This window comes from Phyllopteryx taeniolatus, chromosome 7 (genome assembly GCF_024500385.1).
Source record: "Phyllopteryx taeniolatus isolate TA_2022b chromosome 7, UOR_Ptae_1.2, whole genome shotgun sequence".
In the NCBI taxonomy this organism is placed as follows: Eukaryota; Metazoa; Chordata; class Actinopteri; order Syngnathiformes; family Syngnathidae; genus Phyllopteryx; species Phyllopteryx taeniolatus.
In genome coordinates, this window is record NC_084508.1 from 13196379 (window position 1) to 13215737 (window position 19359).

At 40.2% G+C, this 19359-nt stretch overlaps 1 protein-coding gene across 1 annotated transcript in view; it reads right to left on the reverse strand.

Moving 5' to 3' along the window:
* Positions 1-19270, reverse strand: part of hcn2b (hyperpolarization activated cyclic nucleotide-gated potassium channel 2b) — a 40140-nt gene extending 20870 nt beyond the window's left edge. The window contains exons 1-4 of the mRNA XM_061779378.1: positions 18615-19270; positions 16976-17399; positions 11631-11792; positions 3904-4122 (exon numbers count right to left, since the gene is read on the reverse strand). Of these exons, the coding sequence (XP_061635362.1) occupies positions 3904-4122; positions 11631-11792; positions 16976-17399; positions 18615-19264 (1455 nt within the window). The 5' untranslated portion in view covers positions 19265-19270. The remainder of the gene's footprint in view (positions 1-3903; positions 4123-11630; positions 11793-16975; positions 17400-18614) is intronic.
* Between the last annotated feature and the right edge of the window lie 89 nt (positions 19271-19359).

Below are 19359 nucleotides of genomic sequence, written 5' to 3' on the forward strand. Positions count from 1 at the left end.
CAGTTTTTCTTAGATGTACAGTAGCTGAGACCAAGCAGATGAACACAAACAGGCACACCAGCATATATTTTCTCCCAGGGATAACAGGGAAACTGTAGGGGTCTGAAAATAGTACCAAGTTGGAACAGAGTTCATTAACAAACAAGACCAAAGTCACTGCAAACAAAAACAAACCAGACCACCAGTCAGTCGGACCAAATATTGTGTCGATACTGTTCATGAAAAGCAGGCTTTTTTCACTTCAGCTCCATCTGCTAGATGTGGTGGGTCACTGCCCCTATTTAGCCCCAATGCAAGTTGACTGCAACACCAAAATGTGACACTATATTAAGAACATTGGGGGTCTGAAATTGTGGAAACAAGAAAGAGCAAGCGAGAACTATCATGCATAGCAGCCTTTTTTGACTTCAGCTCTGTGTGCTGGATGTGGTTGTTCACTGCCCCACTTTGAGCTCAATGAAAGTAGTGTCAAAAAGTCTGAGTTAGAAGCGAGTTCAGTAACAAATAAAGACCGAAGTAAAAATAAAGGAACAGACCTCCTCTACGGCCAAACAATACCAAACATGTCGGTCTCGGACTGAAAAATCATAACGTTCCAGGTGATACTGTTACATTGCAGACCTGTAGGTGGTGGTAAAGTTCAGCAAACCAAATATCACACAAAGCAGGCTTTTTTCACTTCAGCTCCATTTGCTGGTTCAAGTGGGTCCCTGCAGGTGCTGTCTCACAAAACTGGATCACAAACATACAATTGTTTACAGTTACTCGAAACAAGGCGTGGGAGACTACACCTGGTAACTAACTAACTAACTTAGAAACCAAATTACCAATTGAATAATTAACCAACCAACAAACACTCGTCTGAAAAAAAGCTTGACTCAAACATATTAAGTCCACCATGGTCCAATAATATCTGTTGACAGGTTTTGGGTGCAAGCAGACAAACACAAACAGGCGAGCTAGGATACATGGATTATAGGGACATGGGGTGGTCTGAAAATAGCACCAAGTTGGATGCGAGTTCATTAACAAACAAGGCCAAAGACGCAGTAAACGACATAAAAGTGTGCTTACATAAGAATGTGAGGTAAAATTAGTTGTGAATAATAGACAAAGACTTGAAGATCAGAAGGCAGAATTGCAAAAATACAACAAAATTCATGCGTGCATGTACAAGTATGCAAAGTGACAAGCACATAATCACTTTTAGGGGGTCTTGGGACACTCACATTTGGACATGATATTAGATAAGATATCCTTTATTGAGCCCCAGAGTGGAAATTCAGGTGTTACACCAATTTAAAAAAATAATAATACACTTCTCTCATGAAAGGGAGAACAGTTTCAGCTGTATTCGCTGAGATTTTTTTTATATTTGTTTTGATTGTTTTGAACTTGTGGCACGGTGGCCGACTGGTTAGAGCGTCAGCCTCACAGTTCTGAGGACCCGGGTACAATCCCCGGCCCCGCCTGTGTGGAGTTTGCCTGTTCTCACCGTGCCTGCGTGGGTTTCCTCCGGGCACTCCGGTTTCCTCCCACATCCCAAAAACATGCATTCATTGGAGACTCTAAATTGCCCGTAGGTGTGACTGTGACTGTGAGTGCGAATGGTTGTTTGTTTGTATGTGCCCTGCGATTGGCTGGCAACCAGTTCAGGGTGTACCCCGCCTCCTGCCCGATGACAGCTGGGATAGGCTCCAGCACGCCCGCGACCCTAGTGAGGAGAAGCGGCTCAGAAAATGGATGGATGTTTCTAAATTATGTTATGTTCAATTTTTGTATTTATGGACAGCACTTTCTTTCAGCTATAGTTATTTTGAAAGTGCTCTATAAATAAAATTGAGTTGAGTTTGTCATGAAGTGGTGGTTTATGATTAATATACAGTAAGTGTGACAGCAGCTGCCGTGTTAGTCAGAAGTCTCGTATACTGCATTCCACGTGCTTGCTCTACGCAATTCCTCCTCCTCTTGCAAAAAATAAACTAAATAGACAGCTCTTGGTGTTTCCCGGTGTTTAAAAAATATTGCCACAACACACATGCCGAGGATCAATCTCAGCTCAACGATAGCCTGAGGAGTCAGCCAGACAACAAAGCACCCCGACGTGTACAGGATGTGTGTCAGCATTAATGTAGGTGCAATTAGGCAGCATCTCATCCAGGATCTAAGGATGCCCGCAAGACAGGCAACGAGGGGCTGAAAAGGAATCTTAGCCGACTTGAGTTCGGCTTTGATCAGCGCTACAGGTGACGCGACAGGCCAAGGCCTTGCAATTGGCGGCCACGAGCGTACAATTAATGGAACACATGGTGTCCCTGTCAAAGAGTGCTGGAATTAAGGGAGGAAACCGTTGAACTCATATCAAATGGGACACGCTTAGCCAAGTCTTTGTGGAGATCGTATTTGCTTTTTGTTTTACGTGTGTGCACTCTAGCAGTTTGTGCGCGCTGTTGGGAATTGGTGTAAAATAAAAAAGGGCTGCAAAACTAAATAGTGGACATGAGAGAAGAGTTAATAGTTTGACATCTTCCCAGAAAACTATATCAGCACAACATTCTCCGTTTTTTCCCTCCTTTCGTGATGACTTCAAGTATATACTGTAGATTGCGCTTCAGACGAGGAACAAATTCTCCTTGGGTGGCCGAGCCATTTGCATCCGTAAGGCCACTTTATTAGAGAATTGTAGGAGGACTGTAGCCTTTCTTCTCAAGAAACTTCCCATCCCCATGGAACATTTGCACCTCAAATGAAATGCTAATGGCATATAGACCCAGTAGGGCTCTGAGATCGACAGACTCGGGTCAAATAGTGGAGCACAGAGTCCACAGCAAACATGGTGAAGCAGCATTTAGCTATTATGCTGCACACAAATGGAATAATTTGACAGCAGAAGTGACGTCAGCCCCAAGTGTGCATGTTTTTAGTCCAGGTTAAAAACTCTTTTTTTTCTCGTGCTTTTTAGAGCATTTCCACTTTTAATTATTTCTGTTTTAATTGTATTTCTGATTGTTTTTCTCTTTGTTTTAAATGTTTATAAGCTGTTTTTTTTCTTTGTTTTTAAATGCTTTTAATCATGTAAAGCATATTGTGTTACCTTGTGTATGAAATGTGCTTTATAAATAAATTTGCTTTGTTTTGCTTTGCTTTTCTCAAAGGCAAAATGAAGTTTGAAGTGATGGAATTGTAAAGTACAGTCTTTCTACAGCCAGCAGAGAAAGCTTCCACTTCTTAAATTTTCACATGGTCAGTAGAGGGTATCTCCACTTTTTGAAATCAAAATTGTATCACTCATTTGCATCAGTGGTGTACAGTAAGCCATTAAATGCCTCTTTCAGAAACTAAGAATATTACATGATAATGCTTCCTTGTCCAAAAATGTATAAATGATGTAATCTGGTAAAAAAATTAAACAAAACAAAACATAAAAAAACTGCAATTTTCAAGTGTTGAGCCCAGAATGAAACTCCTTTCACTCAAATTGTATGCTTCAATCCATTAAAAAACAAGAACTTTAAAAATGTACTTTTAATGGGTTTCAATTGGCCAAAAGTGGCCACGATAGAGCCAAAGTGTCCATTCGTATATTTAAAGCATTAAAATAGGAAATTATAAAATCAAACTTTTGTCTGATTTTGTAATTCCCACCCTTGGGAAGGTTTGCATTAATACAGCTAAAATGGTAAATAAATAAATACATGTAAAGGAAACGAGGTGGCCAGCATATAGCCCAGAGGGTTAAAGTCTTTTGTCCCATATTAAATATGCATTTTTATCAAAGTGAACCCTAAGAACTCAAAACGGTTGGTTCAATGACTCAAATTTACTGTAAATACCGAGGAAAATGGGGTCCATACGACCAACAAAAATGAAAGTACCCAAACAAAAAACAGATAGTGTGCTTACCTTCTCCTGGTACTGGCGCCTGGACGAGTCCAGAGACTGGATGAGTGCAGTGGCGTGGCCAATGAACATGGCGTAGCAGGTGGCCCCTACGATCATACTGAGCATGGTGAGCCAAATGTCAGACATGCTCTCGGGGGCTTGGCGTCCGTAGCCGATGCACAGCATGTGACTCATGGCCTTGAAGAGCGCGAAGGAGTAGAGCTCGCTCCACGTGTCGTTCTGGAAGGGAACGGAAAGGCAAGCAGCCCACTTGAGACGGATACAACAAACACCTTGAATATCTACCAACGCGCCACAGCAAACCCCAACATACAGTAGTCGTGGTTTGGCATTCACAAATTTGCCTGTTTGCAGATGTTTGTGGCCTCTATGCTTGGCTGAAAAACGCACCCATTTGCTGGTTTTGTGCTCAGGGCGAAGTAGAGCTGCACAATTAATTGAATTTTTATCATGACCACGATCTTGGCTGCCACAATTAAATTAACCACCTCATAGTCGGCGATTTTAAATTTAAAATGAGGGCACTGCTGCATATGAAGCACTTTCCCAACCAATAGTCAGACAACCTTCATTAAGCTGCCTAAACAACAAGTGAGCGTGTGATAAAACCCTCTGTTTTCCCTCGATGGTACTAGGACTACTAAATCCTGCAGTTTCTTTTCCTCCGCGTATAGCAACTTGATTCAGTGCAAAGTGGGACATAGAATGCTCATTTTAGCCATCCATGTTTTTCTGAGATCTAAAAGTATCCCTCACAATATACAGTCCCCCCCAAAAGTATTGGAATGGCAAGGTCAATTCCAAGGTCAAGAGCTGTGAAGAAACACCCAAAGACAACAGTCAGTGACTTCACTGCCAACCTCCACAGGGCAGGGGTGAAGGTATCACAATCTACTGTTCAAAGAAGACTTTGCAAGAAGAACTATACAGGCCATACCACAAGATGCAAAACACTCATCAGCAAAAAGAATCGGAAGGCCAGATTGGATTTTGCAAAAAAGTACAGAGATGAGCCACAAAAGTTTTGGAACAAAGTTTTATGGACTGATAAGACCAAGACTAACCTCTACCAAAGTGATGGAAAGGCCAAAGTGTGGAGAAAGAAAGGATCTGCTTATGATACAAAACACACGAGCTCGTCTGTGAAGCATGGTGGAGGTAATGTCATGGCTTGGGCTGGCATGGCTGCTTCTGGAACGGGCTCACTAGTCTTTATTGATGACGTACTGTGACTCAGGATGGTAGCAGCAGAATGAATTCTGAAGTCTACAAAACCACTTTGTCTGGCAATTTACAGAAAAATGCATCAAAACTAATCGTGTAAGTGTAAAAACCTCAATTAGAAGTAACTCTTTACAGATGAATAATTCCTTTATTAGTGGTGCTAGAGTATGTTAACTTCAGGTTTCCCTAAAACTGACGACATCTATTAAAGTAACAAAATGTTTTTCTTTTAGACCAACTAACATAGTAAATTCACTTCCTTTATACCGAACATATTTTGACCTGACACCAATGACTGAGTGGTTAGCACGACTGCCACACAGTTATGGTTTTTGGGTTTGAGTCTCAGTTTTGATGTTCTCCCTGTGCTTGGGTGGGTTTTTTCCTCCTATATTCCTAAAACATGACTGTATGGTTCATTGAAGACGCTAAATTGCCCATAAAGGTGAATGTGCATATGAATGCTTGTTTGTCTTTATGTGCACAAATAAATAAACAAACAAATGGAATATTCCATTTCCACCTTGTTGGCATACAAAGGCCGCTCTTCAGCGCATCGCCACGAAAGTCATTTTGCATTCCATTCAGGTTGGGCGAGCAACTATCTTGGGTGATAAATATTTGGGTCTCTACTCCAACACTCAGGCTTGAGACGCCTACTATTACCCATGAAGTGAGGAAGCCTGTTTGATGAGAGGCGGCAATCAGAAGAGTCCAGTTGCGATCGAGTCAACGCCCTGAAAGAATAACTGAAAATATTCACAGGTCTGTGCCATGTGATTGACTGGTGACCAGTCCAGGGTATTCCTCTTGCCCAAAGTCACCTGTGATAGGCCCCAGCTCCCCCGTGACCCTAATAAGGACAAGCCCTAGAGAAAATGGATGCAAGGACCTACGCCTGCCTCCTATGGCACTCTCGATTACTCATTGTGAAACCGGGAAGTCATGATTTCAAGACTACTGTCACTGAAAGTATTGGTGATTGTAGGGTTGGAGACCCGAACCATCATCATCATAATCATCATCATTATCATCACCAACACCACAAGCAGCTTTGTCTTGACAAGGGAGAGCGGGAAGAAGCGCTAATGAGACGAGAGTACATCTGCCTGCTCTAGTTTGCCTCGATTGGTGCGAATTTCCCCAGTCGTGGGTTCATTAAACAAGAGGAAGGCCTCCATTGGCACCACTCACCCCGATATTGTACAAACATCTGCGGTTCACACACCGTTTTAGCATGCACCCATTACAGTGAGAAATATTTGGTACAAAGCCAATTAATTAAAGAAATTGGGTGTACAAATGTGGTAAGCATGCTGATTCACCCTCCTGCTGGATAAACAACATTAAGAGATGACCATAGCATACAAAAATTCTATGGATGTAAACATATTTGGAGAGCATCGCATTGCATATATAAGACGCATACATGTGATTAGACTGCATAATTTATTTGAGAATACAATGCTTGAATATGCATTCAATATGCAGTCACAGTGTGTGGTGGTCCCCACAAGTGACATCCAGAACATTGCTCTGTCTGCAACATGAAAAATGGTATGTGTGTGAACATTTGGAAGTTGAGAATGTTCTCATTAAACACCATGTTTCGACTAATGCTTTCTTTTATGCCGTTAAATGAACTTAAATTTAAGGTTATTTTCTAAAATAACTTAGTTGACTTGTATCTATGTTAATAAACACTTAAATGTAAATGAAATATATGAGTAATGAACAGTCAAAGAGTTCATACATTTTTTGGGGACACTGAGAAAATAAAAATGCATTACATTGCAATTATGATAGAGAAAGTGAGATTTCTTCTTTTTTTTTAAAGGTTACAACTCGGGCAATGTTTGCACAGTATCTTGCTAGAATAAAAACTGTTAAACACTAAGAATTGTCTTATAGTTCCATCCATCCATCTTTATCCAGCAGAGTACAAAAAAACAGCTTGGCTGATGAACCAATTGCTGCTTCACCAAGTCTAGATCGTTATATGATCCCGTGAAGCCGCCTACTGTGGTAAATTTATAGTACAGGTGCCTGCACTTAATTTTACGGAACATAACAGTTACTGGAGTAAAAGTTATGCATATATGGTGTATATATATTTGGTGTCTAAGACACAGAGGAGGTGCTGTAGGAGTTTGTTTTTTAAAAGGTGCATTTTAATTAGAAAATTTAAAATAATAATGTAATTTGTTATTACGATGGTTATTTCATTATGAATTTTTTAAGTAAAGTTTTATTGTGTCCAGCACTTTGTTACCGCTGTCATTGTTTTTTTTTTTAAGTGCTCTTTAAATAAAGGTGAGTTGAGGCAAGTTGGCCTGAGAGGAGGTCTGTACCTGTGGCGTTATGAGGAATGCCACTCTGCTGCAATATGATTGGCCGCTGTATCCCGGTAGGACACGCCCTACTGCCTCCAGACAGGAAAAGAAATATGTGACTTCAGTGTGACGGTGTTATTATGAATCCCACTAACCATAACCCACCTTAACCCTAGCGCTAGCCCATCCTCACCCACACTAACCCATCCGTAGCCCTAACCCTAACCCTAACCCTAATTTCCACATATATGGAGCGGTCATCTCGTTAAATCTGCATAGCCTGCCCTGCCGCGATGCAGGAGCCAATCATTTTGCAAAGAGACGTTTCCTGCCTAGAACATGAGTGGGATTCCTAATAACGCGTACTCGACTAAGAGCCAGTCTAGTTTACTTTGTGACTTTCAATATTTTATAAAATATTATCATTATGTCATTATCAGTCACACAGCATTATAATACAGTATCATTATTTAACTTTTTTGAGCATTTCATTATCATTATGTCACATCAGTTAATTTATGTATTTAATTAATGAGCACAGATAATAGAGGCACATACTGTATATCACTAGCAATTCATTTGTTTTTTGATAGACTCTTAGGAGGATTCCTTTGCCTGAGGAGTATGTACAATGAAATAAAAACACTCATTGTGCTCATTGTGTTGGCTGTTTTCTTTTGACTGAACGTCTAATTTACCACCTAAATGCATTTTCAGATAATCCATTTAGATGGCAGCACAATGGCAGTATGTGACTTCTATGATGTATGATAGGGTGATTACACAAGAGTGTGTGTGTGTGTGTGTGTGACAGGGTGCAGACTAACAGTCTAAAACCAGCAACAGAGATCTTATCTTGCTTGGCAGAGCTCCATTTAGACTTTTAATACATTAAGCGCTTGTGAACTACATTGAGATTCATTGTTTAAAAGTTCATTGTTTCTATCTATTATTCAAACGCATCCAGCAACCACACAATAAATGATGGGAAAAGAATGAATAAACACCAGGTAAAGTGCACAAGATGCAACAAAACGGTTAATACAAATGAAATCAATCAACAGATTCCAACTCAATCAAGAACAAAATGTGTGTTTAGTCAGATATAATGACATGTCCAAACCATCGAAGTCTGCTCTCTCTAACTTTGTCTCCAAAACATCGAACCTTGGCTGTCCCTCTGATGAGCTCATTTCTAATTTTATCCAACCTGGTCACTCTCCTCAACATCTTCATTTGCGCCCCCTCCAGCTCTGCTTCCTGTTGTCTCTTCAGTGCCACTGTCTCTAATCCGTACATCAAGGCTGGCCTCACCACTGTTTTCTAAACTTTGCCCTTCGTCCTAGCGGTACACCGTCTCTCACCAAAACTCAGTCAGGAAAGGCGCCAGGTCACCCTAATGAGGAGAAACGCTATATAGAAAATGGATTGATGGATGTATGGAAGTATCAAAGAACACATAGCAGCACTTCATTGAACACTAAAGTCTTTCTCCTACTTAATAGGCCCAACTGCTGTTCGTTAGTAATTGCATGAATGGAGGATTTTTGCACAGAAGTGGGCGGGTCCAGATTTGCATCTATTGTAGGTCATTGAGAACAAGGCCAAACAAAAACAGCACAAGTGCAACCCCCCACCAAGGCCAAACAATCTTAATTTGGATCGAAACCAAATTAAACATCTTCATATAGTAGATTTACTCCTCACGCATATGTAGTTATACGCTGTGACGAGCGCCTTCTTTTTTTAATCATGCTTTAATAACAGTGCCATCGATCGACTGATTCCAACTCCAGAACAAAACTTGGGTGTCATTTGGGAGTCCCGTGCTATTACGATATTAAGCCCGAACACTTACTGCTTCTGAAATATTGCACTTTGAAGCAAGAAATTGCTGTCCATCATTTCCAATTAAATTACTCTGATTACCACTCGTAGTAAACAGGCTCCCTCTAGTGGTACACAAAATAATCACTAAATTAAATGTTAAAACTGTGCCTGTTAGAACAGTTGCTTCGTTTTTTTTCTAATCCAGTGCAATAGATTCGTTAAGTACATTTCAGTTGTATTTAACTTTTAGAGACTCACTAAAGTCATTTTCGTGTTTTTTTCCCCTAAATACATTAAATATGTCTAAAGGTCAATGCTGAAAACATGTACAAAGACTGAGAAGAATTTAGTACTGAATTGTTGAAACATAGCATTTAACTGTTTTTTTACCATCTAAATTGTCCAGATTATTTTGGGTGGGGCTAAAACGGGGGCGCACTGACACAAACTGGGAACAGCATGAGTCGGCCCTCCCCCACTATATAATGGCCAAGTGCCCATTCATTCAAATTTGTCCAGCTTGTTAACAATACTCTTCTCTGTGGTGTGTCAAATAAATTTTTTGGTCAGTTTACTGGGCCTTTAAGTAGAATACATTTGCATTTTTAGAATGATGTGTTTTCAAACATTTATTTAGGTAACATTTTTATTGAAATTTTCTGTTCAATATGTTCAATTGAATCATTAAGTTTGTGTTGTGTTGTGTTTAAACTGCATAATGTTACACCGGTGTATTTTTTCAGAATAAAAAACTCATGTTTTGTTTTTTGTTTTTTAATTAAAACTACCTAAAACTTACTGTATTTTAATGTTGCTCATTATGGTAGTGCAAGGGGAGCCAAGGATTTGTTTGAGGTGGTACGCTGTCGTAAGCGAAACCAACTCCATTGGCTAAAGTTAAAAAATATTTCTGGGTAAAAAGGGGAGCTACTGAGACAAATTTGGCGAGGTCAGGCCCAAATGTACATTTTTACCAGTATGAAAACATCTCCAAAGGTTTACTTGAACACCCTCAAAATTATCATTTATTTCTCATAATAGGAAAAACAACTAAGAAACAACACCAACGCCTGAATTGTGAAAGGGAAAAAAAAGTTAGCACACTGCAAATACTGATAATCGGCATTACTTCACTAAGCCCAAACGCTTACTGCTTCCCAAATATTGGACTTCGAAGCAAAAAAAGGCCAGTGATGTCACAGCATGACCAGAAGATGATCATTGTCACTCAGATTGCTGTGGTCTCGATGTTGCTCAAAGCCTTTTTATACCTCCGCCAAGCACAAGGGTGAAAAGCGTTGCTTGACTTGAAACCGAGTACACATTGAGGACACTGTGGACATGCATGGTGCCAAATGTTCCGATGATTGTTGCTGAAACTTAAATATTAAAACAATATTCTAATGAGGATTTTGGATGGGCTGTGCTTTATACTGATGATCTGAGATTGCTTGTTAACTGCCAGAATCTCTTCGCATTGGACGCGTTACAAAATCTGTGTGGCGAGGCTCATTTCAACTCAGTGACAGTCATTATTTCTGCAGTTTTCCCACAGACATGAATCGAAACTAGTCACATACTGAATGTTTCCTTGAAATACTAAAGCTGAGCTGGAGGCTTCAAAAATACCTCAGTAATGATGAGTTGCTGCTTATTTAAGCAATAGTACTGGAGTTGTAATGGTCTTTCTATGAGAAAATTGTAAATTCGACTGTAAGTACAGATGGTCCAGTAGGAAAATTACGATTATCATGAGACAAACGATCATGATTACCATGATATTACTAAACATAATTTAAACCAAATGCAAACAACAACACCTAAAGTGAATTTTCACGTATCCAAGACCCTACAAAAAGTTATGAAAACGACTAAGGCGACAGTGACAGAGTTATGTGGTGGGACTAAAATAATAATAATAATCCACCCAATTTTGGTCAATGACTAGACGTAGATATGTATATATGATGTTTACATAAAGTATGTAACATGTGTGTGATATAATATGTAGACAATGGATATGTACACAAACGTCATTCTGGACGTGAAGGGGGTGAACATCTGACGACATCTGCAAGAAAGTCTCTGAGTCAACAAAAGTTTCTAACAACACCAGAATAAGTGACGTGGATTTTTTTTTATGCTTCATGAGAGGGGTCTGAATACTTGTTAAATATAGTGACAAAGTCAATGAATTGGAAACACTGTGTTTACTCTCTTAAAGGTGCCACGCACACACAACAGGAAGATTCATGCTAATACAGTAACAGTACCACTGATAATTAAAATTGAAATGTTGTCAATAAAGGATATACAAATTTAACTTTTACCAGTACTTACCACCATCTTGTTGAGTGACACCCAACAATCAGAGGGGAAGTCCTGCAGCATGGGCACCAGGAACTGCAAGCAGCCATCCCAGTGGCACAGCAGCAGCATCATGCCAATCAGGTTGAATATTCGCATCACAGCACTCGCCAGGTCGTACGTCATGTGGAAGATCTGGCGAGAGGAAGTCAATTATTCATTTGCGTAAATTGTCAGGACTTGACAAACCCCATAGCGATGTTATCTGCTGCTACGGCAGATCACGACACTACAACTAAAAATAAATGGCTTGATGAAATGAGGAAATATAATATTAAATACAATTAAATTAAAAACTGGTGACTGCATTAGGATACAGAGGTTTTTTTTTATATTTTCCTATATTTCCCATGTAATTTAAATGGGAATTAATTCATTCAAGTGCAAAAACTAAGGTGTTAAAAATGTATGTGTATTAATTAAAATAATAATAATAATATTTTTTTACCAAAACAATACAAAATATATTAAATATATAATGGAAATTTAGGTAAAAAAAATAAATTCATAAAAGTACAAAAACCAATGTATGAGAAATGTCTATTAATTAAGTAAAATGTGAACTACAATCAAAAATAATATTTTGTGCCAAAATAAATTTTAAACCAAATGAATACCGTATATACTTTGTAATTAAAAGACGAAAATACAAATCAAAGTGTGAAAAACAATATTAAAACAGCACATGAGTTAATCTAAATATGGACTGCAATAAACATATTTTTGGCAAAATGAATGTGAAAACAATTAAATATATAATTAAAATGTGAAATAATTCCCTAAAGTGCAAAAATGAAAGGACAGTGGTGCCTTGAGATATGAGTTTAATTTGTTCCATGACCGCACTTGTAACTCAAACCACAAATATCGCAAATCCACTGAAAAGAATAGAGATGCCATTAAACAAAAAAAAATTTTTGTTTTTTAAAGAAAAAAAAAAGCACTCTATAATGTTGTACTTTATAAAACATACAGTAATTACGTACAGTAATTAAATAGAATGAAGTACCAAAACAAGGCAGACAGATTTACTGTGCATGGGCATCTGTACAGTATAGATCGCTGAGCTCATCTCAGCTCTTTGCAGAGGACAAAGAATGTATGAGTGTGAGTACTGTTACTGTATATTGAATGTCTAAATAAGTTGTTGCACCGTTTGTGTTCAGATATCAGTTGCTTTAACAGTTATATATGCGCTTCCCATTGTGTGTTAGCATTAGCATTTAGCTAGCGGATGAGAGGCTAAGCTATGTGCTTGTTTTACTCTCCTAGTTTTATGTTTAGTTCCACAGTAAACTTTAAGTGGGAGAGGTAAGAAACAGTCAAGCTGCTTTTTTTGATGAATTGTTCACTATTTGCCAAAGTGTTGCGTATTGTGAAGTGAGTTGAGGCGCTACCTGCCACTACACAGCACTTTTATCTCACGTTTGCGCTCGCAAGTCAAAGCAAAAAAAAAATGATTGGCCAAATGACGGCTCGTATCTGGAAAAAGTCGTAAGTCACTCATATCTCAAGTCACCACTGCACGTGTACACAATCAGTAAACTGTGGTATCGGTGCATCCCTTGTACTGTACATGTAAAAGTTGCAAAAGCAACAAACAGTTACCATTTTGTGTTCTTTATCATGAATTTATGAACAGCACATTATCGCAATTCACAGACCCCTCGTGTACTTCTATTATCAGACAGCGTGCTTCCTTCACTCTTCTGAGGCTCTCAAGATGCAGTGACAAAAGGGAGACCTGGCCGGCATCCCCTGACATGATTAATGCAGCTCTTTCACAAATAGACAGGCACCACCTCTACTTCCCTCACGATATTAGAACAGAGAGCGGTCATGTGTCAATGTCACACTAAAATCTGGGTCAGAATATACTACTAGCCAACATAGGCACAATTGCAATAGGCTTCTGTCACACTCAAAGTAAAACATATGAGCTGCCTCAAAATCACAAACACACAATTACATAAAGTTACTTGGAAACAAAAATACAAATATACCCTGGAGTAATGAGCCACATGCTGCTTCACCAAGTCTAAAGCCACTCGAGTTATTATCTGATCACATCAAGCAGCCTGCTCTGGAAAATTTCCATTCCAATCATCACTTTTACTTACTGTACACACACGCACACGTGCACGTACATTCCCTCGCTCCATCCTAAGACAAATGCACCCTCTCGCCAGCAAGTGAAGAGCTCGTATGAAAAGAGCTTCCTGCCTCAGGAAATTGCTGCGCTTATTCCCGACAATGCTTATCGCGGCCTCTGCCTGGACAAGCCACCAACACACACACACACACACACACACAAACACACACAGATAAATCAACCTCTTTCAAAAATATGAAATAATACATCAGCAGGCACTACGACCCAATCTTCAGTTCTGGTCGGGCCCCGAATTGGAAAATACAGTCGGTGACTTACACCCGCAGACCTGGAGATTTACCCTCACACACATACCAACCAAACAACATTTGGAGGCGCAACATATGCTACTGTATTTATTTATTTTTTATTCAACCACAGTGTGGCTTGAATGTCAAGGAACGAAGCATATTGCCCTCGCTGCTGTAGCTTAAAATATAACCGTAAAAACAGAGGAAACAGGTGAGAAATAAAGGACAAAGTGTGGCTATTTGACAGATTCATGACAACGATCACCCCATAAATAGACTGGACTTGTGCATTACGGCGACAGAGACTCTCCACGCTTTACTTTTCAGTGCATATCAAAATATAAATAAAGTTAAGTATTATTGTGAAACATAATATAAATACTGTCTTCTATTTTATTGTTGTAAAATTAAAATAAAAAATATGTATATTTTTACTTTTTTTTTTATTTCAAAGAAAATTATAACAGTGACTTTTATCTCGTAATGTAAACATTTTGTTCTTGTTTATTTCCTCGTGGCGACGTTCGTGCAAAAAGTGTTTTCTTGTAATCTAAGTAATTTGTCTTCAAATATTATGACCTTATAAAATGATGACTTTTTTACCTCATAATGTCACTGCTTTTTCTTGTAAAATAAAGATATTTTAATAGTATTACCGTGTGCACGAATGATTGTTTGTTTATATGTGCCCTGTGATTGGCTGGCGACCAGTTCGGGGTGTACTCCGCCTCTCGCCCGAAGATAACTGGAATAGGCTCCAGCACGCCCGCGACCGTTGTGAGGATAAAGCGGTACAGAAAACGGATGCATGGATATTATGCCCTGTAAATTTACGACTTGTTCTCTTTTTCTTTTGTGGTAGTATTAGGAAAAACAATGTAATTCTTGGAACTGTTTTCCTCAAAATATAACATTTTCCCATAATGTAACTACATTATTCTCGGAAATTTTTTTTTTTTTTAAAAAACATGCAGTTGTATAAAAAAAAAATTCCTAAAATTTATACTTTTTATTTCAAAACAAGGACTTTTTCATGACATATTTTTTAATATTGCAGGTTTTATATCATGTGTAGCCAAACCACTCAGAACTGATCGGAGCTGATGTGATGCATGTACTCAGGTTCATGTAGTTGTTTGTGTGAGATGAAGACAGTAATCAGGCTTCTCCCCGAGCTCAAATTACTGCTGGATAATTAAAAGACTGTGTGGTTGTTTTCAGTGATTCACAGAAGCTCGGTTAGCCTGAAAAGGAAAAGATGTGATTTATATTTAATCACACACAAACACGCGCGCACTGTGCAGTGGGGTTAATTGTGTTTATGTAGCATAATGATGCATCTAGCTACTGTAGTGTGTAAGTGGATATGGCTTCAAGGCTAATTACAGTAGGTGTGGAAAGTCTACACACCCCTATTCGAATAACATTTTTTTGTGATATTAAAAAGAAATGAGACCGAGATAAATTATTTCAAAACTTTTTCCAACATTGTGACCTATAACCTATACAACTCCATCCATCCATCCATCCATTTTCTGAGCCACTTCTCCTCACTAGGGTCGCGGGCGTGCTGGGCCCTATCCCAGCTATCATCGGGCAGGAGGCGGGGTACACCCTGAACTGGTAGCCAGCCAATCGCAGGCCACATACAAACAAACAACCATTCGCACTCACAGTCACACCTATGGGCAATTTAGAGTTGTCAATTAACCTACAACGCATGTTTTGGGGATGTGGGAGGAAACTGGAGTGCCTGGAGAAAGGTAATGTGGTTGCAAAAGTGTACACACCCTCTTATAACTGAGAACATGGTTGTGTTCTAAACAGTCACATTCAAACTCTTGTTAAATGGGAGTCAGCAAAAAGCTGACAAACTTTAAACTGAGTTAAATCCCCAAATAAAGTTCAGCTGCTGTAGTAGACTTTTTATATCCACCATAGCCTCAACTTTTACGTTGACTTGATATTTCTGATGGGCTTTGACAATAACACAAGATGACACAAAGTAATTCATCAGAGAGACAAGCTTTGGCGGGTGCTGCTCTTTTAGTTAGCAACAGAGTTCAAACGGTCTCAGCAGTTGTAATGGACATTTACCAGAGCAGGCTGCTACATGCGATCAGATAATAATGTTTTTGTCTGTAGACATGGTGAAGCAGCATGTGACTCATTGCCTCATGGCTATTTGTGGACAACCTGTTCCAAGTAACTGTCAACAATTGTGTGCTTGGGATCATGAGGCAGCTCAAGCTAAGTACAGTCACAGCAGCGACCATGTTGGCCAGAAGACCTTGCATATGGCATTCCTGATTATGCACGTAATATTACAGCTTTATTGCAATTGCATGAACTTTTTTTCTGACAAAATTCCATCTTTTTCTCATTCAAATAATTGTTTTTTCTCTTTTAATGATTTGATTGTTTTGAAATTTAAAAAAAAGATTGTAATAGGATGAAAATGGAATTAACATGTTTTTCCTCATAATAAACAACTTTTCATAAAATATATTTTTCTTATAAAAACTACCCTTTCTAACAAAATTACAACATAATTACAACATAACATTTCATAACTACATTTTCTAGTAATATTATGACATTTTTCCCGTAAAATTATCACTTTAAAGGTTATAAAACAATTTATTTCTCATAATATTTTCTTAATTGTATGTTTGTGATCACAAGGCAGCTCGTGTTTAGATTGTGACAGCAGTTGCCCTGTTAGTCAAAAGAGCTTTTATACTGCATTCCGTGTATTTACTCTGTACAACTTCTGCTCTTCTTGCATGAAATAAAACAACTCCTGGTGTTTTCCCAGTGTATATTACATTAATATAGAACTATTGTGTTTGGTCATATTTCTTTGTAACTCTAGAGATGTAGTGCAGTGTGTACGAAGTTTCCTTGGTTTCTACCTCCTCCCATTGGTGGATGTAACGGATGAGTCTCGAGAGCCGGAGCAGGCGCAGCAGACTGAGGATTTTGGTGAAGCGCACGATGCGGAGCGCCCGCGCCGTCTTGTACACCTCCGAGTCGATGCCCTTCTCCACGATGAGGAAGATGTAATCCACCGGGATGGAGGAGACAAAGTCCACCACGAACCAGCTCTGCAGGTACTTCCTCTTGATCTTCTTGGGGTCCAGGATGATCTCGGTGTTGTCCTCGAAAACGATGCCCGTGCGGAAGTTGAGCACCAGGTCCATGAGGAAGAAGGTGTCCGACACCACGTTGAAGATAATCCACGGCGTGGTGGTCTCGTCCTTGAAGAAGGTGATGCCCACGGGGATGATGATGAGGTTGCCCACCATGAACAGGAGCATGGTGAAATCCCAGTAGAACCTAGACCAAGTACACGTGTCACAATCAAACTGCTGGTTGAGCAATCATACACAATCCAGTGACTCAAAAGTGGTCATTCGTAGTGAATACGTGCTATACAAAACAGTTCAAAACATCATCACATGCGATTTCAGCTCAATGGGCGTCCAAAAGATGAAGTCTGCATGTGTGTTCGGCTTTTTCTTTGGCTTTTGTGCCACCACAAAAGGGTCCCGGTGATGATGCCTAAAGAGTAAAAGTGTGACGATAAGCATAAAACTGGAAACGGAACTCACTGCTAAATGGGAACGGGTCAATAATAAACCTCAAAAGGTTTACTCATTTAAATAATAGCAATAAAATGGCACTAGGTGGCATGTAAGTACAGTAGTTTTATGTTACAGTAGTAAATTATTACACTTTTGTATGACAGTTAAGAATGGTAAAATGTTACTTGAAATACTGCCTGCACAGTTAGAGGTTTTATGATGGTGACAGTTTGACTCTGGAACATATTGCAATTAGATTGAAGGATACAGTAGATGAATGGAGAGAGGGATGTGGAGATAGTGGGATGGATAGATGAATAGAAGGATGGTTGGAGATATGGATGGATTCATCGAATAAAAGATGAGATGGCTGGATGGATCGCTAGATAGTCGATGAATAGAAGAATACATGGATGAATGGGTAGACATAGAAAGGTGGATGGTGGATGGATGGCTAGAGAGATGGAGGGATTATAGATGATAGATGGATCAATCAACAGATGGAAAGATGGATGGAGAGGTGGAAAGATGCAATGATGGAGAGATAAAGGGTGGGTCGATGGATAGAAGGATGAATGTAGAGTGGGACAAATGGATTGTTGGATGAATGGAGAGGTAGATGAATAAAGACAGGGAGGGATAGATGAACGGATGATGGAGAAATGGGCTAGATATATATATTTATATATATAGATGAGTGGACAGATGCATAGACAGATGGATGGGTGGATAGATAGATAGATAGATAGATAGATAGATAGATAGATAGATAGATAGATAGATAGATAGATAGATAGATAGATAGATAGATAGATAGATGGATAAGGGCTTTTTCACTGAGCTGTCCTTGGTGCTGAAACTTCTAAACCATGTTATCTATTATTATTATTATTATGTTGTGACAATCTTGATGCATGAAAAGTTTGGTAAGTTTGTCCCCTGAGCGTTCCTCCCTAGCCGTCCGTACCTGAAGTCGCTGTACGGATGTATGATCCAGTTCCCCGCCGACTTGACCCTCTCCTGCTCCTTCTCGACCGCCTTCTGGCTGCCGAACATCCGCAGGGAGAACTTGTTGACCCCGGGCTGCAGCATGGAGCTGAACTGCCGCTGCATGTACGTCTGGCCCCGGTTGGACTCGCCGTCGTCGGCCACGCCGTCCTCCGCCCCCGCCTTTGTGGACAGCTGAGTCGGGGTGTGCAGCCCTCTACCGCCGGGCGCGTTGGAGAAAGACACCCGGGAGTCCTTCTTCTCCGTCCCCGCGGGGCTCTTGACCTCGACCCCGGGTCCCTCTGACGCCGCGTCCATGCCGTCCTCGGCCGCTTCTACTCCCCCATCGGCGTGCTTCTCTTGCCGGGATATGAGTGAGGAGAGACTCCCCGAGCTGGTGGGCTCCCTTCGACAGTCTCCGTTCTTGTTGCATATCATGCCGCCGGCTTCGCGTCGTAGCGCGGCAGCCTCTGGTGCCGCCGAGTCCCGCCGGGCATCCCTATGGAAAAGCCGAGGCGACGCTGCGCCGACGGTGCCCAAAGGTTCTGGGGGCTCGTCGTGAAGGAGCAAGAGCTCGTTGTTGTTGGACTTTTTGGAGGCCACGCCTCCTCCCGGCGCACGTCTCTTCATGGTGCGGGTGGCTCTTCCAAAGCGAACAGCCTCGGCTGCTTGCTTACTGAGGGGGGGGGGGACGCGCCTGATGGGGGGGAGGCGGGGGCGGTCTG